The sequence below is a fragment of the Buceros rhinoceros genome, unplaced genomic scaffold (assembly GCF_000710305.1).
Source record: "Buceros rhinoceros silvestris isolate BGI_N320 unplaced genomic scaffold, ASM71030v1 scaffold7292, whole genome shotgun sequence".
In the NCBI taxonomy this organism is placed as follows: domain Eukaryota; kingdom Metazoa; phylum Chordata; class Aves; order Bucerotiformes; family Bucerotidae; genus Buceros; species Buceros rhinoceros.
Genome location: NW_010400719.1, coordinates 69,011 through 93,345, shown reverse-complemented (window position 1 = coordinate 93,345; position 24,335 = coordinate 69,011). Strand labels below are relative to the sequence as shown.

The 24,335-nt window shown below is 37.7% G+C and overlaps 1 protein-coding gene across 1 annotated transcript in view; it reads left to right on the top strand.

The window, feature by feature from the left end:
* Positions 1–24,335, top strand: part of LOC104489797 (semaphorin-3A-like) — a gene marked incomplete at its 3' end in the record, with an annotated part of 109,394 nt that overhangs the window by 25,530 nt on the left and 59,529 nt on the right. Inside the window, exon 2 of the mRNA XM_010132000.1 lies at positions 23,661–23,818. Within this exon, the coding sequence (XP_010130302.1) occupies positions 23,663–23,818 (156 nt within the window). The remainder of the gene's footprint in view (positions 1–23,660; positions 23,819–24,335) is intronic.

The window sequence follows — 24,335 nt, the reverse complement described above, 5'->3', positions numbered from 1 at the left end:
TCTAACCAAGCCTTTTGTTTTCTAAATCTGTAAAATTTGAAACACTAAATACTGTGTGTGAGCTGTTAACTCTAGCACTTTTGTAGCCGTTACTTCATGAGATGTATATCAAGCCAGTTGGTTTTTAATTACAGGCAATAGCTAAAGCATAATAATAAGTGTGGATAACCTTGCCACAGCTCTATCCATCTCATCCCTTGTACAGAGCAGCCTGAGCCACTTGCACAAACACAGACCAGTAGTCAAAGCACTTTCCATGCCAAGCCATATTAATACAGTGATATCTCAAAATGTCCTTGTGTGTTCCTTGAACCGCCAAAATAATTATGTAAGTTTTGTGAGCTCCTAGAACGAGAACTGTACTCTCATTAACACCTTCTGTCCCTGCGGAGGTATAAATATATATGAGTCTTCAGAACACAGAGTTTTAGATCAGAGCGCCTTGCGGAATAGAGGACCAAATGAAAACTAAAATCAGTGATGCAGAAACTCTCTTGGGGATGTGAAATAGAGAAATGGTAAGGACCACAAGTGTTTGTTCATCAAGGTGGTGTCCGTCCATCTGTGACAGGCTTACACAGAGGCCTTCAGGCCACCTATTGCAAAGAAATGATGGTAAATGAGAGAGTTTAGTAACCTCACACTGGAGTTTCAAAACTATGATCACTGTTCTGGCCTAGATAGGAATAAATTTGACATAGGTAATGTACTCATTGAAGTGCTATGTCCCACAAAGCGCTGTAGTATCTAGGCAGGGTTTGACATTAGGTTTAAGACTAGATACTCTATAATCTTAATCTTGATTCTTTTTATACTACCATGATGTCATCAAATTTCATGTCATGGTGTCATTATGTCCATATTTTGAGCTGACTAGTTCTAAATGACACACAAATGATGGAGGATATGATCAGCCAAAAAATACTGCGGCAAAACTCTCAGTTCTTTGCAGATTAGACTCATGCTTTTCAGTATAAGAAATAAAGGATAATAAAATGTATTGTACTATGGAAAATATAGCTAGCTGTACAGAATTCCTTTCCACATGCACTTATAATTTAATACAATTCTTTCTTTCTACTAAATGCTATTACTATAGTGCCAGGAATTATGTTGGATTTCAGGTTCATATCCCAACTGTGCAATTCAGGATATGCTTCAGACCTGTTTATTCTAATAATTTTATTCAGACTGTGGCTAAAATAAACAGAGAAGCAATTTGAAGAAAGTTGACGCAGGTTTTTTCTGAAAGTCTAGCAGACATAATGATTAATATTTCCAGGAAGGCTGATGATTAGACAAAATAATGTTATAGAGAAGAGCTTTCTGAAAAAAAAAAAAAGTAAAATAAAGATGGAAAAGAGCTCTTATTGAAAATTACTGGTAACCTAAACCACCTGCAAAAATACAGTATTTGCAATAGAAACCCTTAAAGTTAAAACAGAAGTGAAAATAATATAATTATTAAATTAAGGATAACTGAGAGATAAAATAATATGATTGATAAGTGGAAATAGTGCGCCTGCTGTTTTTCCTCTCATATTTCAAACAGATCTCAATATTCATTAAGGATTCATTCAAATAGCTGCAATGAAAGACAAAAAACTAGCAAGAAAAATATATCATGGCTTTACACAGTTTTCATTAAAAGATGTAGCTCTTTGTCAGCTCCCAATTCATCAGCACCAAGAGCGCTTGCCTTCAGCACCTGACAACATCCTCATGCTAACCGTGCTGTTTTCTCTTGAAGTCTCATTTATCTTCCTACACAGGTCATTAAAGTTTGAACCTGCTTGCTTGAAGTTGTGTCTATGGTTGCCACCTTCTCAGTATCCACCCCCACAGTGTTCTTACGCTCCCGAGATCTTTTTTATTTCAACAACAACAGCAGCAGCAGGAAAAGTACTGGAGTTCTTGCTGATAGAAAACTGAGGAAAGATTTTAGTTTAGTATCTTCTGAGTTTCTAATTGTAACAAGTTGCAATAGTTTTCGTTGAACTAAAAGATCTCACTTTTAGTGGGACTCAATAAGTCTTAGTGTCTACTCTCAGCTGCATGTGTTACACAGTACACAAACACTGCCATTATGCTGGATATTTTAGCTTGCTTTGCTAGCTTGCTGATTCTGTTTTAGGTGCTTCTGTGTCATGACAGAAAACCTCAATTCATCATTGAGCTTTGCCTTCCTACTTTGGGAAAGAAGTTTGCTATGTAGACTGCTGTAGAAGTGGTAGAATATATCAAAAAAGGTTTGAAAGTCTATGTGGGAACTACTTTAGATGTTAAAAAGAGAACATAAGTAACCATATGGGAAACTATATACATGAGATGTCCATATGATCCTAAGCCTTCAGCTTTCTCGTCATAAATGGTGACAGTGGGAACGTGTGCCAGTTACCGAATACAGAGTAAATCAGGTTGGAAGTGACTTCTGAAGGTCATCTAGTTTAACGTCCAACCCCTGCCCCAAGCAGGGCTGACTAAATCAGGTTGTTCAGGGCTCTCCCCAGGCAGCATTTGAATATCTTCAAGTTGGAAATTCTACAGCCTCTCTGGGCCTCTATGTCAGTGTTCGACTACCTTCGTGCTGAAGCAGTTTGTACTGATTTCTAATCAAAATCTGCTGTGTTTCCTCTTGTTCTGTCACTGGACACCTCACAGGGTCTGCATCAGCCTTTCCTGTAGCCTCCCATTTGGTGGTCGTAGTCAGCAATAAGATGGTGCCTTAGGCAAACAGTGTGAGTATTTAGGGATCAGTATTGCAATATACTCTAGCAGAAAATAAAGATTATAGGAGATCAGCTAGCACAGAAAGTGCTGGCCCAATTTCTGACTGGAATAGAATAATTGGAATTAGAATATGTTCTATACCAGTATACTGACTCCTGGATGACATACAGACTAAATTCCTCGACCCAAAAGCAGACAGCATTTAATTTTGATATAATCTTTGATTATTATTATTTTTAAGCAAAATGTAACTGGATTCTTTGTAAAACTTGAGGTATTTGAACTTTTTTCTAGTCTTCCTTTGTTTTGATACCACCCAGCATGTATTTTGTTTCCATGCCTTTTTCTATTATTGTGCTACTACAATTATTTGGCACATAATTGTTCCAGCTGATGGCTATGTATATTCCTCCTCTGGTTTACATATACTATGTATATGAGATCTGATTATTCTAGCAGCTGCTGGGACTGCATCTGGCTCCTGGGTAACATCACCTCTTCCTGCACCCAAATTGGATGGAGTGAAACCAACATTCCCTCAGTTCCTTCATGCTATCATAGCTCATTTTTACTTCTCTGTGTACAGTATGACTTACATAAGTAGCAGGGTAAACAGTGAGGTTATTCTAGCTGGTGTGTTTTGTATGGAGGAGCTCAATTCTTAGAGTTTTCTCTTTTATTGCACTGTTTTGTTAGGTAAAATGAAAATAAATCTTATTAATGATAGAGACAGGTTTGTTTCTCACTCTGGCTCAGAATTGCGGAGATGCTGAAGGAAGACAGCTGGTTTAGACAGACACTCCAATAACTCAAGAAATTGAGGAAGAACATCTGTAGGAGAAAGAAGAATATTTGATTTCGTCAAAGCAGACATACCAGTATCATCTCCTCTTAGCCAAATGACTTAAGAATAATTCAAGTACATTACTATACGTTGTGCACTTTAGAAAAGTACGTGGGAGTAATTCAGAGGAATCTGAACAGTCAACTGTGTTCTGCTCTCCTCCACAGGAGTGCTTATTAGTTACAGGTTACTGGAATAAGCAAAAATGCATAGCAAAATCTGGCTTCTCAGGCACATGTCTTTAAATGTGGTAAAAGGAGTTCAGGTGTGCCTTATTAAAGCTCTAAAAATATTACACACTTCAAGCATTCCAAGATTTCATGGCTTTATGAGACCACAATTTGCACACATCGTGTAGAGTCAGGCTTTATTTCCTCCTGCCTTCGTTTGATAACATTTATTCATGAACCATCTAAGAAAGATCATCTTTCCTGGAACCACAGTACAATTTTGTTTTGGTAAAAGAACTTCTACTCTCTAGCAATTTGCTTTTTATGCCACGTATATACTTTTTGGTAGGCAAAAGAGTCACCTGAAGAGCTACAGAGATCCCTAGTTTCTGCTGTGATCCTAATCATGCTGTTAGCTCATGCCCTACTCTATTTAAAAAGTCACAGATTCAGGACATCTACTTTCCTTTTTTTGCTACACGCATGGAACTTACTTCCCATGATTACATGGAGAAATGACACAGCACAATTTTTTTTTTTTTTAATAAGCATGATAGAACAAGAATTCCTGGAACTTCTCTAGATTGTTGATACAAGTGAAGTTAATACAATACTGATGAAGTACATCTTGGTTATGTCCATCCTAGATAAAATAGCTGAGTTATAAGGCTGGGGCTAAGAGAGCTTAGACTTGAGCAGCTGCTTCTCAAAAAATTTCATGTCAACTATATGGGAACCAATCCTCTTTTTTTTTTTTTTTTTGCCTAGCACTTCACCTTATCAGGTGCTGCAGGTTTTTTAGTATTCTCTTAGCAGCCAGTTTTCCATTGCTAGATCACTGTTTGCTCACCACAGGAATTGGCATCCATGGAAAATTATGGTAGAAGCATTTATTAACCTTGAAAAAGTGTTTCTTCAAAACACCTTTAACTGTTGTTATGAGCCCTGCTTCTTCCTCGCTACTAAGGAGTCTATCTGGAATCTGAACTGTCAAAGGAATTTAAGACTGGTTGAGCCTGCTCTTCCCTGTACACCTCTGTGTGTGGGAGTCAGGAGAGGGTGAGATCATTCAGTGCACAGCAGAGCCCCAACAAAGACTCCTGGCTTACAGGGCCTGAACTCACATTTGTGGGTCTTACACACAAGGCAGAGCGAAACTGCCAGAAACAGCCCCTTCTCAGCTGTTCTTTTGCTAAGTAATTCTTCTTTTGATATCTCTAAGGTAACTGAAATCTTTGTGCTTTTTAATCTTTCAGCACATCAAATGTATCAGATAATAGTTAAGTTAGAACAATAGGAGATGAGATGCTGTGTCAGCATGTGGGCTGCAAATGGAACAAAAGAGTCTTCTTAAATTCATGATCTTCTGCAAACACAAAGTTAGTGGCAATGTTCATCCATGCAGTAACAGGCCATAAAAGGAAAAATGAGTTACCTTAATGCTGCAGTTCTTTTGTCTTTCTGTATCAACATCGTCTTGTTTCTTAAATAGCCATAATATATTACAGTGTTAGCACTGTACTGGTTTTTTTTATTGTGAAATCAGTAGAAACTTCTCTGTTTCTTCCAGACTCTTATGCAAAATAAGCTGATTGTGTCTGTTAAGTCTCACTGTGCTCTTTATGGCTGTTGTGTACATGCTGTCCAGCAGCTAGAGATTTGGGGAATGCTAAAGTCAAAAGGAACAAAATTTTTTCAGTGTGTTGAAACTGTTTCTTAATGACGATTAAGGTGGTATTTACCTATGCCCCTTTTATCTGATGTTTACTACATTGTCTCATGAAAATTTTTCACGGAACCTTTAATGTGGTAATGTAATAATGGCAAACAACAATAACAACACTGTGATATGTTCTTTCTCCCTGAAGACTAAATTTAGATGAAAGAAATGGAGGACTATTTTGTAGAAAATATCAGTGTAGGGCAACTATTACCAGTTCATGTTTGCGTGGTTCATAAATGTTACTTAAAAAGAGATTGTATTGAGTATATATAAGAAGACAAATAATGAAAATATGATTAGTGGATGAACATCTACACAGCTTTATTGCAATATACTTACGCTATCTGAGAATCTGGCTGAAGTTACGTTTGAATTCCTGTTTCTGACATATTTGACATCCATACACTACAATACATTTGCAATTTCAGTCCTCTCCCAGTGAAAGCTATGGATCCTCATTTGGTCAGTAATACAGAAGCACTACGTGTTTATGCTCCACTGTAACCCTCAACTGCTCTACAAGATCAGCATGTGCCATATCTCCTGTTGTTCATTTGATTGCTTTCTGCTGTTTCTTACAGTAAGGAAATTCTTACCCTCAGGAATACTTCAGGAAAAATCAGCTTTAAGAGAGATTACTGAGTTTTGAGGGTTGAGGTTTTTGTTTTGTTTTTAGTAATGTGCTTGTAGTGTCCTGTTATTTTTTGTTAGATCCTAATTTATCAAGGCTAAATCAGTACACTTAATTCATAGGGAAAAAAAAGAAGACTGTAAGGGACCAATTCAACCTCCTGCTCAAATCAAGACTGTATTCAGAATTAGGTCAGGGGGCTTTTGTGTCTAATTCAGTCAAGTTTTGAAGATATCCAAGGGTAAAGACTCCATAACCTCTCTGGTTATTATTTTGGTGAAGGCTTTTTTCTTAATATCCCATTCAGTATTTCCTTGTTGCAGCTTGTGCATGTTACCTCCTGTCCTTTCACTATGCACCTGTGGCAAGAGTCTGATTCTCTCTTTTCATAATCCCCCAACAAGTAACTGAAGACAACAATTATAAGATCACCCCTTAGCCATCTCTTTTCTCCGCAGACATTACTGGCTCAGACACAGTAAGTTCCAGTCTTGTGATGCTGTATCAGCCTAAAAAGGCACTCAGCATTGCAGTTCCCCATGGTTCAGGTCAGCACAACTTCAGCATTTCTTGTTTCATGTGATCAAGATATTTCATAATCAGAATAGTACAAGAAAGGTTTAAAACAATTATTGCCATTTTGAAACACTTCTGCACTGCCCAAATAAATGACTAAGAATGAGACTCAGGTGGTATTGTTTACTGGTGTGTGTCTAGATCTTTGCATGAAGGGTAAAGCATAGTGTAATTAGTATTATTAACTGTGAAAATAATAAGGTTTACTAAATTGGTGTCTAATACACCTGGAGGATAAATTATGCTTACTTTCTCTCACACAGAATGGTCATCTTTATATTTACTCTCCATGGGTAGTGGTAGTGCAGATAAACATTTCAATGAATCAGACTCTGGAGGGGAAGGATTGGACACAATTAACATTAGATGGTAATTGCTGGTATGGTTAAATGTTGGTTTATTTAAATACAGCCACCAAATTATACCGGGCTTTAATGCATGGGAGTGAATTGCACTCTTGTTACGTTCAGTGAATACTTAGCTATATCCTTTATGTAAACATCCTACTCACAGTAATCCAGTAAGGACATAAGGTAGAGTCTGTTTATTTTAAGAGGTAAACCACTCAGGATTATACAGGAATTAGGATGTGCATGCAGATACAGAGGTTTCTGATGTGAGGAAAATACAGGTTGTCCACTTCAGTTTGCTTTTACTCCACAGAAAAATGTGAATTATGTCCACCTAATTATAAAACCAGTCTGTATTCCTGATTTACAGAAACATTTTAGTGTATATAATGTAAATCAGGAGTTAAATACTGTTACCTTCAGTAGGAGGAGAGTGTGTGCTAAGTTTTTAGATTAGGAAAAGTCATACCCTTCTTCATAGTAAATGCCCTGTTGTTTGAACACTAATTAAATGGTACTTCCCATGATCAATCAATGGTTTTAGTTTCTCATGACCTGTAATACTTTGCACTGAAAGTTTACATACTGATCATCCTGTTTCTTTCTATTCACAATTTTTTGGCCAACACAGTGACTTCTGGGTATGAATCTGTGGCCTAAAGCCTGGACTACCACTGCCACTGTGTAGAGGAAGCCGTGCTCTCCTCACACAGCTGGGGGATCCAGCAGCCCAATTCATAGTGGAACCGCAGAAATCCCATGGAACATTTGATTACGCACCTTTTGTCTGTTATTTCTAAGGGACTTCTGCTTCCCTTGCAGCCCAGGATGGAGCTGGGTAAACAAGCAAGGTGGGCTCAGAGGTGTTTGTTATGTATAACACCCTTACTTAATTTATTGCAGAATCTAGTATCTGAAATACTAGAGGCACATAAATGTTAAGGTTAAGGTACTTGATTCCTCTCCTGGATATGTAAAGTATTATCCTGCTGCTCTATCATTCCTGTGTGCTGTGCGCTAGATAGCCATTGACTGAGAGTGCATAATTTTTCTGGCTGTATAGCTACCTTCCCTGTGGATCCATAGGAATCTTTGGCAAAGTGCAGGACAGTGGTTTGAAATCATGTATCTCATAGTGATAGATATTCTCAAAGATCAGGGCTTGATGCTTTGAGTCAAAGTGAACGCTTGTTATTTTAGGGTACTTTTGTTTTCTTTCTTCCTGTGACTACATGAATTGAAAATCATAATGGCTTCTCTTCAATGAATCATGTTTCTGACTCAGATTTTTTGCCATAGGAAAGATGAAAAGCAATTTAATAATTGTCTTTTCCAGACCAACATTTAAAGGCTATATAGTCATTAGAGGAAATACTGAAAAAGGTTGAAAAGAAAGATAAATTTGATGTTCTGTCCATTCTGCACACTGAACAAAGTAAGGATAACATAGAAAAAGTATACATATTGATCTAAATCACCACAGTTAATGAATGCCTACAATCAAAATACCGCAATCCATTTTAATATTGATATCTCTTTTGCAGAATCAAATGGGATTTGCTTAATTTAATTTAAGTTCTTAAAATTAGACAGACTTGATCTCTTTGCGGAGGTCCTTAGAGGCACCTTGCGACTTCCACTGACCTACATAACACTTACTTTAGGTAAATTGCTTCATGATACAACCAACTGGCCCAGATCAGATATCCAAGACAAGGTGTAGTGCTTGCCATGTATTGTTTTAGCATTATCCTGAAACTGAATATCATGGGAGATGGTAGCACATGCATATAACATACATGAAGCAACTCCAAACTCCAGCTCCCAAAAACCGCTTTTGACTAACATGAGTTAGACTAAGGTGAAATAGAAAACTCCCACTGCTTGTATTTTCTCTACAGAGATCATTGCAAAGCATGTCGGATTGAACATTTAATCACAAGATAAGAAATGTATTTGGAGCACTGTGCATAAGTGCATTACCTAGTGACATCCATTGGGACCCTGTGTTTTAGCTTAAAGTGCATACTTTTTAAAAAATGTTCCTGAGGTTATAAGGGTAAATGTTTGGGAGGAAGTTCGTGAAAACACAGGTCCTGTAGGAATCGTACCCTTAATCCATTGGCTTGATTCAGTTTTCAGCACAATCAGTAAAATCCCACTGCCTTTTCTTGGCTTTGGATTAGACCTCAAGGGTTATGAACTGGTTGAACTAAGCAGTGGAGCAGATGCAGGCTTCCTCAACTTGCGGACCTTTCTACCAGATTTCTGTTCTAACTTGTTAGCATCTGGATCTCAGGAGTGCTTTCTGGAATATACATCTGCAGAAACTAACATATACAGCAAATGTGTAAATTATTGTCTTAAATCTCAAAGCTTGCACTTCTAAAAAGGGCAATAGTAACTCTCCTTTTAGGGAACTGGGTACTATGTTCACATACACTTCCAAGCTTGAAGACCTCCTCTTTTGTGGGGTGTTTATGCACTCCTCATTCAGCTGTCGTACAAGAGTTTAATTAAGCAATACACCAATTAAACTGCAATCAGCCACTATGGTCAGGTACTTTTCCTCTGACCACTGTGGAGAGTTGACTGTTCTAATTTCATTTGTTCGAGTCAATGTGTTAACTTACCCTCTGAGGAGGTAAGTGTTGTGTCACAGCTTGAGGCAGGACCTCTGCACACAAATCCTTTTAGTTCATAGCAGGGTTCAGGCATGCAAATGTTGACATTTTGAAATTGCTTCCCCAGTAGGTCAAATTAGTATTAGTGGCTACAAAAACAAAACACATCTACCCCGATGCCTTTCATAATTAGACTAGCTAGAAATAAACCCAAATATTTGTCATTATATTAGAAGCCTTGTCAGCTGCTTCTGGAATTACATCTGTTTAAGGAAGAAAATAAACCAAAACAAAATACTTTGTCTTGAATATTTATTTGACAGTACAGGAAACAGAAATGATTTAACTTTGGAAAAAGTAGTGCACTGATTGGTGATGTTCCATGGAGGCTCAGGATTCACTGATGGGTGAGATGACACCCGTTCTTGAAGATATCCCAATACATGTGTGTCAATGGGAAAACTCTTCATCATCAGGACAAGGAGTAATTTCCCCAGCTATTTTAGAATTATGAATGTAGTCTGCAGCAGAAGGGCATGATGCTGCTTTGTAATGTCTTGCTTGGATATTAGTCTTGCTTAGTCTTCAAACATGACAAACATGTAGAAACTTTATTGTGATGTTAGTTTATTCTAGATTTAATCTAAATCCTGCTAGATAATAAGGAGTTTTAGAGACACAGTTAGTACACTTCACTTCAAGAGTTTAAGTTATATCCACATCAGCTGTAAATTAATTTGGGTTTCCTAGAAATAATAGAACAATAGTTATACCAATATCTATTAGCTGAATTCTGGCTCTTTAGAGCCTATTTGGAACCACCCAGTGTTGCTTTAATTTGGAAACACTGAATCAGTGTCCTGTTCAATTTTAGATGAATTGCAAGTTTAAAATATTATTTTGATTCTTTCCTCCTTTTTCTTTTTTATTTTTTTTTTGGCAAATGTCTGGAGTATGGCATTAACCTCAATGTGTTAGTGTGTGTAACCATCAAGGAAAAATGTGATTTCTCCCTTAAGTTTCAGTGGGGGTTTTGAGTGAATGTTCCTCATCTGTCAACAGTGACTCACGGTATCTTGGATCAATGTGGGCATTTGGAAGCCTGCGTGGCAGTTGACATACATATACACTTGCATATTGCACCCAAAGGAGCATTCTTTTTGAGGGAAATTAGCAGAGTAACCAGCGGAGCGGCTGAGAATGAATAATGTCATTGGGTCTGGAAGGCTAAGTGGAAAGTGCCCTGCCTTTTCCCCAAAAACATTCCAATTTTTAATGTGTCCTTCACATAAACCAAACTTACACCGAGGCTACACAACCTGTGTAAGCAATTCATTAAATGCATTGTGCAGGCATGGCAATTTGATGCCAATGGAGAGTGTTTCCTGAATTCAGGTGAAAAATGATCCTGTTTTAAATCACTCAAAGTGCAAAGAAATGTAGAGTGTGCAACAATGAACTACATTAAAATTTGCAGTACATTTTGCAGAAATTTTGGTAATTCTCAGTTTACATACTGAAGAAGACAAACCCTGCTTTCTGTTTCAGCATGCCATTTCTTTATTACCTTCAGTCTACAAGTCATCCTCTAAAGGCTTTTGGTCTGTCAGGGACCCAAAGTAAATGATATGAATGTGGTCTCTGATCTTTGTCTTGGTAAGAAAAGTGCAGCTTTTGTGGCTTGAGCAAGAAGCGATATCCTGATTCTCATTGATATTCCGCTGGAGCCTCAGAAACATAAAACTTTCATTATTTCTCTTCCCTGTCGCAAAATTCCACTGAACTTTATTTCTAATGCTAACACTGAGAATAACGATGCTATTGTGTTGATGCAGTGAATAAACTATCATTTCTTTAGATTGACAAGACACCTAGGATCAGTGTTGTGGACTAGACCTACTTCGTGCTATTTCAGAGAGAGAGACAAAGAATGAAAATAAATGAACTGGGAACAGATGAATTTTTACCATGGTAGGCAGACACACCAGCTTTTCCCCCTTCCCCTCCCAGTTAATTAATCTAACAAATTGGTTTTGTTACTTTTGGGACAGTATTTTCACTTTGTCAGCAATAACTGTGTGCATATCAGCTCCCTCTTACTGATATTTGCTGCAGAAGTTGGGAGGAGATGTGGCTGGACATGCTGCAGTCTGGCCAATTCAGCTGACAGCATACACCAGGAACCTGTTACGAGCTGGTCAGGTGGGACTGGCAGAGTGTGCTTGGAGTCAAAACATCCTAAAGTTACTTTCAATTATCTTTGAATTCCCTTCAGAGGCTGCTCTAAATAGAGCCTGATGCACCAGGTGATTTGGTGTTCAAACAAATCCAACTATATTTACATTGACATGTCTCTAAGCAAATGAACTTGTGCTCTGAGGTCAAGCACCACAAACTTGTATCCGAATCTTGTCACGCATTAAGCCTCGCCAGACAGCAGGTGCTACCTGAGTGCTGATAATCCACTCACTTTCCTGCTTCCGTCTCTACTGGAAATTGCGGATGGGTCTCTCTGGTGTTCACTTAAAAGATCAAATATGGGCAAGTTATTTCAAAACAAAAGCTATTTAGAAGGAATTAGAGGTTAAAATGCTGCTACAGAAGATGGATTCAATCAGTATGAAATGATGCTGTTTGCTAGCACTTCCACTCACCCCGGGAAGCACTGAAGGCATTGAGGAGGGGAGACAGAATGGGGACGAGGAGGGGCCAGAGAGGCCACAGAACATGATCCAGGTGAGAAGGGAGTGGCAGCAGTGATTTTACAAAATCACATTTCGTGTCTTGCATCTTCACTTTTCTTCTCAAGGCTCAAGTCAGGGCTGCACTTGACTAGGAGGGAAATAAGCTGTCTCCAACCACAGCTAAAGCAAACACGTAATGTGGGCTTTCCGTAATAGGGATTCTCCATAACAGGAGAAGCTAATAGGGTTAGGTCAATCAGATAGTGATAGTTCCCCAGCACACCCTCTAAGTCTCTTCAACGTGAATTTCAGGAACTTGGTGAGCTAGAGCCTGTCTCTAAATCCTTTTAAGGATTTCATTTTCTTGACCTTATCACTTTGTCTCTTGAAACTATAAACGATTTTACCATTTATAACAGCCCATACCAAAAATTTCCAAAGCTTAACTGTGTGTTGTGTGAAGTGGATTAAGACATTATTTAGGAGATTTTAAAACTAGTTAAAGCACTTCACATTATAATTTATTGGTGTTATTAGAATTGCAGTTCAAAGTTTACTTGCATGTCATGAAATACCAGGCAGAAAAGCACTCCTCCCAGCCCCTTTGAGGTATGCCCAGAATCGAGAAAATTAATGTAAAAGTTGTATTTAAGGTTTATGACACTTGTATGGAAGGGAAGAATTGTAAATTCCTTTTTACTGTACAGAACCTAACAATTTGTAGGTATAACTGGAAAAACTTGATAAATAAAGTTAATTAATTTGAAGCACCATTTAATCTAATGGACACTAAATATATTCCACACATTGCAGAACCACAACAGTCAGATTATTTTTTCCATGGTGTAACTCCATTGATATTCATTAGAGTAAATTAAGATCAAAATTGGCATCACCATTTACTGTATTTTGGCACTGAATTCTGTGCAAGGAGGGCCAGTGGTTAGAAGTCCCTCTTTTATTTTCCTGCAATTAAAGTGCAGCAGCAGAGCTGTGTGTATCTGTATGTGAGCTGCAGACTCTTTAACTGCAGTTAATGCTTTCAGCTCCTTGCTGAAATTCATACAAACCCTCCCCTGTGGATTAGAAGAAACAAGAGCTTTCAGAAGAGAGAAGGATGTAACTCCAAGTATAAAATTTACTCATCCACTCTATTAATGTGAAAAGACAATTCCTCAAAAGTGCAGGATATGCGATCAAAGTGAAGGGTGGATCCCATTCTATCAAATTTTAGCAGCAGTGTAGATAGCTGTGTCTGAAATTGAAAGTATGAGGTCACTGATTTGTACCCATATAAGAAAACCTGGACACAGTCCATCTAAGCCAGCTGATACGTAAAATATAATGATTTACCTTCAAGCAGAACTACCCCAAACTCTATTTGCATCTTATTAATCACAACACTTTGAAGGGTTGTTACACAGATGGACACAAGAGTTTCATACATGAGTTTCAAGCATAAAAAGAATTTTTTTTTGAAGCAAGTCAAATGCTTTTTCTGTCACAGATCTGTCCTTGAAGCTCTGAAAACTCAAGTACTATTTATTCTATTTTCAAATTTTGCATATGCAATTAAATTTTCAGGGAAGCTTCCTAACTCTACGGTGTGTATTAACTAATTGACCTCAATAAATAATTTGTGTAGTTGTATATTGTCAGCTCAGTAATAAAATAAAAAAGTTAAAAAAAGGACTTGTTTAGTTTCAGACCAGATCTACCTCTGCTGGCTTTTCCCCTACATCACATTTTAGGTTATCTTACAGCCCCTTAACACCAGTGAAAGAGTTCACACCCTCCCTCACTGGTGGCTGCCCCACTGCAGGTTAGCCTCAGTCTCACATCTGTAATTCTCACCGAGAGACGATGGTAATTTGGTTGTCAAATACCAAAGTCACACTTGAAAATAAAAGCACTTGGCTTTTTGAAAAATTCTTCTAATATCCCTAACGAACTTAGCACCTCGTATTTATTAATTCTTTTAAATGAGCTCACTTGTTTTTGAAGTACATTGGTTTGGTACCTGAAACCAAGATTTCTTTAAGAGTTAGAAAAAACAGTAATACTTTTTGCCCTGAAAAAGGTAAACACTTGCAGTAGAAAGGATTTTTTTTTTCACAACTGCAACTCCGACACACTTATTGACAATGTTGTTACTTTTGATTTTTAATTGCCCACGGTATGCACACTGTAAAGACACTGACTGGATTTTGGACCTTCCAGTTCAGTTTTTAACAATTTACAGTAATGGACAGTGTTGTTAAGAGATGAATGAGAAAAAAATTACTTGACCTCCTCAGTAGGCCAGCTTGGCAGAAAAGAGTTTTCTAAAACATCATGGTATTATAAGTAGTTTGTTGCTTAGTAGTTCCCAAGCAACTTGACAGGTTTTGACAATTACCTAGACAATTTTATATTCACCTGAGAAGTTTGTTGGTTTTTTGGTTTGGGATTTTTTTTTCTTTCCGAAATACTGATTCTTTAGAAGAGGAACTGACTTTAATAATAAATGAATAAACCTAAAACTTCTCAAATTGTACTTGTGCAAAAACCAGGTTAGAGACATTTTGTCTTTGCTTTAAGTATATCTGAATTCCATTCATTGTCAGGACTAGGACAAAGTATAGTCATATCCCCTGAGCTAACTTCAAAGTAATATGCCTGCTTAGCCTGGTGTAACACCCTCGTCACTCAACATGCAGCTTCATTGAGGCACAGTTAGATGAGGAACAAAATCAATTTGTCTTTGCTGGACCCTTAGCCAGGGTTGTTAGACTCTACAAGTACACAGACAAGTTTCAACCTAGGTCAGGTGTGTCTATACTGCCTGATGGTCAGTATTTTGACCAAGTAGGTGCGCCTGTGGAGCAACAGTTCCTTTCCTGATTTGCTTTTATTCTGGGAGGAAAAGTTCATGAACTGGGAGTCTGTAACTTCCTTTTTTGGGGAACAACCAGTAAGAAAAACTGTGCTTCATGACGCTCTTGGACTCAACATGTGGGTAGGCCATGCAGAGAACCGGACATGACAGTCTGCCTATCTCCTTCCTGCCTGGCCAAATGAAATACATCTGTTCCCTGGGAAAGCAACTATCCATGCTGTTAGTCCCTGAAAACGCGTTCATGAGTCTGTGATATGGTATTTAATGAGGTGAGGATGGTACTGTTTATAGATAATGTAATCCTTGAAGTGACAATTAATTACCTACTATTTCACTCCCTTGATAACCTGTACCAGTTCTGCTCATTGAAAATTAACTTTCCAGTAGTATCATACAAATAGTTGAGAATTGATGAACGGCTAACTAGATCTGATAACCGAGCTAATTAATGAGTGGGTTCTAGCTGCCTGTTTACCTGTTCTAGATCTGACGGTGCACTTTAGGGTCACCCAGTGCCACTTTGAGCTAACCAAGCTCACTGAGGATATGTTACCTAGGGTAAAGGGCTGAGTTAATGTACCTAAAGTCTTCCTACTATTTGAGTTAGCATGTTTAGAAACTGTTCTCACTGGTTCAATATTTTGCCACTTTTTAGAAAACCTTGAGAGTTGTAGATGTTGTCCTTGACAGCTGGAGACTCATTGATACAATGCATTGCTTCCATTATTTCTCCTGATCATTCCTTACACCAGCACAAATGGGAGGTACCAAAGATATTACCTACTCAAATCTGAGGCCAGGTACATTTTCCCTTATACAGATAACTGCTCAGTAAAACCGGATACTGCTCTCATTTCGCCATCATATTCTTCTGCCTGATTCATCACGAACAAAAAAAATGCTATAGATAATATTTATTGTCTGTGATTTTGTACCAATATTGTGCTGTTGTGCTTAAACACCTCTGAAGTTCACGGTTAAATATGTGCTGTAACGTTTCTCACAAAGCCAAATTCATAACATGAAATGTTACAATAATTTTGCAAATATATAAAATCAAGCTTTATATCTTTGTTTAGCTCAGATGTTAATATTTCTCATGATTTATAAGAAAATGAGCAATAGGGATAATCTGGACTCACTTTCAGAGACAATAAGGACAAATATAGAAAATAGTAAAGGGAAAACAGGTTGGCTTTGCAAATCTAAATGTTTTATGTCTCTCAAATATCATGTGACCTCTTCAATTATTCAAATCAAGAACACTTAAAGGGCTGTCATGTAGCTAAATAACGCTGACATTAATGAGCTAAAATCTTCGCTCAGTTTTACAGTATAAAAAGCATATGCATCAGTATTTTGGAGTCAAAGGAGTCCATGTTTATGCTGGTGCAACTGAAACAAAACATTGATGCAACATTCCTCCTTCCAAGTATCTGGTTTTAATCAAGCTATACTCACGGCTCTCAAGTTTTCTTTGCTGCAGTGGAAGGTAGACAGGAGTGTTTCATTTAAAATGCTTGGTTTACATCATGAGTGCACTAAAAACTGTATATCTTGTCCTAGCTACTTCTAACTGATAAATTGCACCGAAAACATGGTTCCCTGAGCTATGTTTCTGAACTACTTGTTCTCTCAGAAGCAAAAGTTCATTTTTTTTTTTCTCCTTCCAGTAGAGTTCAGTGAAACCAGGAGATTGGCAACTGTTATGATAAGGTAGATGAAGAGGATGAAAGCTAGGACAGGTTGAACAGCTGTGAGAGGCTGTGAGACGCTTCCAGTTGTGTTTTGATTACTGATAAGATAACCCTTCCTTTTCTCCCAGTGATTTATCTCATTCAAATTACAACAACACTGAATTGCCATCAACAACAAATGCTGTGGAATTTCAAGTTTATCTGGCCCATAATGTAGCAAAAAAATCAAAGGTGCTGATTGCAAAATTTTCATGTTACATTTCTATAAATGGATAAACCACTTACTGCACTGTGTGACCTCATGCACTTCATGAACCTGGCTTTTGTTTCACATCAGCTAAAAGTGATCACTTTCTGATATTTCCAAGCAGTGCAATTCTACAATTATGTGAAAGACTAAGATTTGAGAGGGCTTTTGATAATTTTTCTGTCATTTTATTTCTGCTCCTGCTATGAAATCAGAGGATATTCGCAAAAAATAATTTGAACAGTTTGGATGTCACTGGAAGACCAATAGCCCGAGCAGTTAAAGATGTAACAAAGTAAAGGTTTCTGCAATTATTTTTTTTCTCAAATGAAATATTAAACAATGGATAAATAAGCTGTCCTTCGTTTTAAGTAATTACTTTGTAGAAGTTTGAATTATACCATAAACTGCTAGTAAGATTCTCATTTTTTCTTAAAGGGGGCAGGTGAACCATTCTTCTCACAAGGGGCTAGATCCTGAGGTCCCAGTGATGTCTGAGGTGTAGATGAAAGAAAGTAATTAAGGTATAAAGTAGTCAAATACTGGGGCGGGGGTGGGGGGAAGTTGTCCTTCAGGCCATTGGCTGTACTAGTAAGCACTAGACTTGGGATGGAATCAAGCTCTCATGATTTCAGACACCTGACAAGCACCCATCTGAGTTAGATCCTGTCAACTTTTATAATATATGGAAATACCGCACTGAAATACCTCACTGTGTGCATGGCAGCCAGTGCCTATTTTGGATGGGAATGGAATTGCAACAAACCTGATGCCTCTCCCCTGCTTATGAACTTGGTTTTGCCAAATAAGCCCTGAGGGCTAATGCCTTGCAGGAAGCTGTCTTGATCTCCTGCCAGCCCCCACCTTTTCCTTAACTGTTTGACAGCGGCTGACTTCGCCATCCACACTCAGAGCAATAAAACGGGGAAGTTAAAGGAGAGGTCGGATGTTAAAATATCCACTTCTTTCCTTGCAGGTTAGACGAAGTATCTTAGAATTCAGCAAATAATCACTCAAAGAGTAATGACTAATTCATACCCAGGATTATTCAGAGAGATGTACATGCTGATATACAGAACAGGCACAATATGCATCTTTGTAAGCAACAAATGCATGTGCAAACATGTAGCCACCTGATACTCTGTAGCCAAAGCAAAAGCCTGGATAGAGAAGAAGGAAATGTTCTAGCATGACATTGTGGGAGGCATTGCTCACAATTCAGCAAAATCCCTGTCTGATGGGATAATACACATTGACTCATATTTTATCTACTGCTAGGAGATACACAGTGAGATAGTATCGTTGCTGGCAAAGGAATGAAGGTTGAGAATTATGCGCAACCAGCTACCCACTCATTTGATTCACAAGCGTGTTATGACGAGCAGAACTGTCTGTAAAATCCAGTCACTCTGCGGAGTCGCCATTAATAGGACAGGGCCAGGTCTGAATCCTGAGGAGGAAACTGAGAGACCTTTTCCTCCAATTTTTCTAGAAGTTGGTATGGCCCTTTGATACTTATCCACAAAAATAATCCTGTCTGGCATGTTGTTGGGAAGTCTATAACACAAACACAGGCCCAAAGCTCACAAATGTCCTAACTTGTTACACAGACAAATTCCCTCTCACTCAAAAGTTTGCCTAGTAGTAGATAAGGCAAAACCAAGATGCTTTTCTTTTGTTATGTTCTCCTCCTGACAAACTCTGCTGAAGGAACACAGACATAAAACGAGGCTTACAGTGGAATACCAACCATGGATAAAGCAAACACCAGGATCTGCCTGACTGCATTCATCTTAGCTATAGCTGTGGTTTTCTGGCTTATTCTTTAATGAAAAGAGTGTCATAAAAATAACCCAACTCTACATTCCTTGTGCATGCATATCTCCATGGATTTAACTGCAGGAATTTGGCCCTCTGTGTGTGTACATACTATTAAGCTGTGATTCCATTAGGAAATTAAATAACCATGTATTAAAAGGAAGGCAAGAGTTAGGGACTGTTTTTGTTCTGTAAATTTGCCAGCTTGGTCTGGCAAAGTGAATGTTCTGACACAAATCAGACTGGATCAACAGAAACATCAGTTAACAGGAAAGACCATGGAGAGTCTACAGAAAAGCACATTGAAAAAGGTCAAATACTTCAAGCTTGTACATTGCCAGAGAAACAAGAGTAAGATGGAGCAAGCAAGTCAGGACTGTGAATTAAAGGTAGTTGAAGTGAAGAGGTTAGTAGGAGAATGTCCCACAAATTTTGAGAAACTCAACCTCCAGCTGGTTTCAGTGATCATCACAAGTGAAAACTCGTTATAATATGATGGCTTTTTAAGATATGGTGCATTTCAAACCGTTAGTTTTGGTCACCTGCAACACTTAATAAATGTGGGAAGCAAGCACCAATAACAAAAGCAATGAAGTCTTTATTACCTTCAAAATATCACCACCCACTCTAAAACTACCTCATACAGCATTTTATAGAAAATACTACAGTCATAATGTGCAGTGGTTAGTTTTATAAGGTTCATTCATTCCTGTTCAAAACAACAGGCATGGCTACAGCTGAGGATGTGACAACAGGAAGTAAGAAAATGCTCTCTGAGCAATTACTGAAGAAATGGTACTTGTCTGCAACAACTGGGGGAGTAATGTTAACATCTTTGCAGTAAAAATAACTGGACAAAGCACAGAGGAAGCAAAAAAATGTTTTTAAGTACAGGCAACCATTACCTGTCTCCAAAGGTCATGGATATGTCAACCTTTGATAAGAACAAAAACAACAACAACAAAAAAAAAAAAAAAAAAAAAAAAGAAAAAAAATTAATGTAAAAAAAAAAAAAAAAAAAAAAAAAAAAAAAACCTTTGAAAAAAAAAAAAAAAAAAAAAAAAAAAAAAAAAAAAAAAAAAAAAAGGAAAAGAATTGCAGTATGTATATTACGTCTACTATTCATTTCATTGACTTATTGAAGGAACTAATATTTTTTCTCTTGTCGTTGCAATGCAATCTTTGTCGTAAATTTTGGTTTATTTTAGTACTGATCAGATATACACCTTGTCAACATGACGGATCACTTAACAAAATTGGTGAATGTCAGTGTCCTTCTGGGAGAGTGCCCTGTCACTGCTGCTTCTGTCATTGTCTCAGCCATAGTCACCGCTGGGTACTGAAAAAAACACTGGATGGTAAACACTTGGAAATTAATGACTTTAAGGAAATGGAATACCTAATTTGTATTGATTGTGCAAATGCTATTGCTTTGCTCTTCAACGGTGCTTACCAGAATGTCATATGTTCATCACTGGAAGAATACATGTAAGTTGGAATAAGCAGCAGAGGAACTGCAGAGATTATTTAGGTTTTCACCTTTCACTTGTGATGTAACTCAATCCTAACTAAATTAGTAGTGAATGTGGATCATCAGCACCCAAAGGATATTTTTCTCCTCAACCTATATTCTCAACCTGATTTCTGATAGGGAGAAGCCTGATTTCACATGATTTGAAACACACTGCTTGGAATATTAATCCAGGAAGCTACGGGCCGGTTACGCTCACCCTCAGCCCTGGAGAAGGAAATCATGCTTGACCAATCTGATGGCCTCCTATGACGACGTGACTAGCTGGGTAGATGAGGGAAGAACAGCAGATGTTGCCTACCTCCAGTTCAGCTAGGCTTTTGACATTGTCTCTTATAACATCCTCATAGGGAAGCTTAGGAAGTGTGTACTAGATGATCCTCAGAGGTTCCTTCCAACTTCTAACATTCTGCATATCTGTGTAATATGCTTAGGCCTAATCTTTTGGGCAATAGTCCCTGGAAATCTAGTCATCTCCTTCAAAAGACGGTAATGGGACAATACGACAGATACTGGATTAAAACCCAGGAGAAATGTCCTAATATTAGAGAAGACAATGGGATTTCACTTTTAGTTTGACTTTGAATGGCTTGTTCAGAAAAAAAAGAAATCCACCAGTGTTACCTTTGACATCGTTGCATAATCTAGAGTCACATAAATTAAAAAAAAGAAATTATATGTGTATATATTTCCCTGTACAGCTATACTTGGTCCTTTTAAGTTATACTGTGGAGACATGTGAACAGTGAAGATGATGATGTAATTTACTCTTGGCCATAATAAACCTTAGACTCTAATGTTATGATCTGTATTTTTTAATGAATATTAGAAAGAAAAGAAAACATCGTCATCGGTAGCTATGAATATTTAAAACTCTGCATTAGCAAAATTATATCAGGCTTGGTTTAAACCAAGTAGCTGTGTGCCTAATTGATCTTATTTCCATTTATATCAGTGTTACATCAGTGTAATGCTGACTTCAGCAGACACTTGTCTTTACACCGCAGTCACAAAGGGCAGAATCACACCTCTGCGAGTTCAAACCCAGAAAGATGAAAAAAAATTACAAAGGCTTTTGACAGCTATATTATAAGAAAAATGATCAGCTACAGATGACAACAAAGCATTTCTAGCCAAGAGAGTTCTAAGGCAAGTTAAGCAATCAATCATCTGCATCACTGACTATTCAGCAAGTCGACATTCAACATCTAAATCAGTCATTACAATGTAAAGAGAATTAGTAAAGTCTCTAACAAAATGCAAATAAGTGAACTGGAGGACAATACAGTCAAATTCTAGAACTTGGCAGGAAGCCAGAAGAATTATTTTGACAGGACTGCTTGGGGTGATTTGGTTTCTTCTTGTTACTTTTTTTTTTTAATTGAGAACTTAAGTCTTGAGCTGTACAAGTTTTAAAAAGTGGGAACAAAATATAGTGCATACTCCAACCCTTTGCTACACTGCTACACAAATTAACTCTTTTTGGTGTTTGTGAGAGGTTTTCCAAGTAAGTGCAAAGAATACTGGGATGAAGCTAGCCTGAATGGTATGCAACTCAACAGAGTGCTATCTCTACCTGCCTTGAATATCCTGTCTCCTAATTCTTGCCATTATAGAGTATCAGTCTGCTTCAAAATCCAGCTGGTATAAGTGAATGTGAAAAATAGGTTTGATATTTGTGGGACTACAAAGCTGCAGGTGCTGAAATTTTTACCACCATTATGCAAGTCCAAAAGAGCCCCACCTAACATCTTCTTTGTTCTGGTTAAAATAAAAGAAGAGGAAAAAAAGAAGAAAAATTAGTTTTAAAAAAAATTAAGCAGAAGCCTCTGTTTTAGCATCAGTTTCACCTTGATTTTTAGCATTGTAGGGGCTGATCTCTTACACTCAATCACCACTTGGAATAATGGAGGAAAATGGGATTGATCTTCTGAAAATGAGAAAGTCATAGCAGACATCTGCACTGTCAGGCAAGTCCTGGACTTCCAGGCATTTGGCAGCTTTTGGAGAGGAGTTACACATGTCCTTGGCTTGCACATAAGGCATAGCTAACACAAACATTAGTTGCCTGGAGGTCTGGCCATGCCCTCAAGTCATCAGCCCTCAGATCCTGCTGTATTCACTTCCTTTCTCATCTGTCCTCATGGGTGCTGTGTGAGGAGCTGCACTGGCATTGATGGAAATGCTCCTGCTTCTAAAACTGTGCTTCTAAAACTGTCCTTCTAAAACTGCGCTTCTAAAACTGCGGTTGAATAGCGTAGGATTTGTCATCACAGGGAAAGTTTCTTATCAATAACTTACTGTTACAGACATTCCTTGAAATGATAAAGATTGGCTTTGGTCCTGCTATGAATGAAGATAGACAGGAATAAAGAAAGAGAGTTCTTGTGAAAGTTTATATTATATCTTCCGGAAAAAATATTTTTAAGCAGTTTCAGGAAAATGTGTATGTCTCAGTTATGTTTGTGAATAGCTAAGAGGATTCTCTGGATCTTTGTACTTAAACCAAATCCTGTCCTTGCAAGTGCAGTGGCTCTGTGAGGAGCATGAGAATCAGAAAATTATTCCTCAGTTTAAGTAGAAGAAAAATTCCCTTCTCTAGTTTTGTTCTTGTGATAAATACACAATTCCAAGCAAGGGAGCAACGTGCTCCCTGTGTTAGTAGTCTGGGAAGATAATAATACAGGTAAGAATAGATTGCACATGTTCTTTTATCTTATTAGCTAGTCCTTATCCCATTTATTGTAAATTACAGATCTGCGTGAAATAGTTTTGTATGCTGGAAGTAGGAGATTTTGTGTTTAGATGTGTTTTTTATCAGCTGGTCATCCTCAGCTGTATCCTAGTAAATCTCATTGACTGAACAAAATTGAACTTTGTCCAACAGTTGATGAGTTACATGGATAGAATTTTACCACCTAAAACCTCATACAAGCTTTTAATTGATTTCACTGATGCTTTGACCTTTGCGTGGAGACAAATCTCACAAGCAGTTTGGGTTCGGATACTTGAAGTAAAAACATTCATGGTACATAACACTTTCGGTGGTTTCTACTCCATAAGTATAAATTCATAAAATGAAATGCATACAAGTGAGAACATAAGTCTGCATTTTATTGACCACATTAACAATGAAAGTATTACCTTTATCTTACAGAAATGTTGGAATCCAGCAATATAATCAATTTCAATGGACTAGCTAACAGCTCCAGTTACCATACTTTCCTCTTGGATGAAGAACGTGGTCGGCTGTACGTTGGAGCGAAGGATCACATATTTTCTTTCAACTTGGTTAACATCAAAGAATATCAAAAGGTAATTTCATTCATGTTTTGTACAACGTAAATATATACTTTTAATGTTGCAGAATTGTTATTACTTAGGCTGTGTTGGGCTCTGTAAGAATTATGTAGTAAGCACTTGGATGACAGGAATACTGTTACAACAAAACCATTGCTGACTCTGTGAAGAGAAATTTATACTGAGCATATAACATATGATGGTATACTCTGCAATGCAATTTTTAGACTGTGAAAAATTAAGAGATAAGTGAATAATCCAACTATTTCCAAACATACTTCCGTGTTTACTGCTAAAAACCCCGAACAAATGTTGTCACGGTTTACACTAAAAGGCCTTATTATTCTGCATTTTCTTGCAGATAAAAAGAATCTGTTTGGGAGTCCAAGTGTTGATCTCTCCTTTAACCCAGCATTTGTAGCACTCTGCTTCTGCTGCTTTCAAAGCAAAACAGATTCAGTATTAACAAAAGAGGAATAGATCCCTAAAATCTTGATGAAGAGCATAATTTTCCAGTAAGGGTTGACGACAA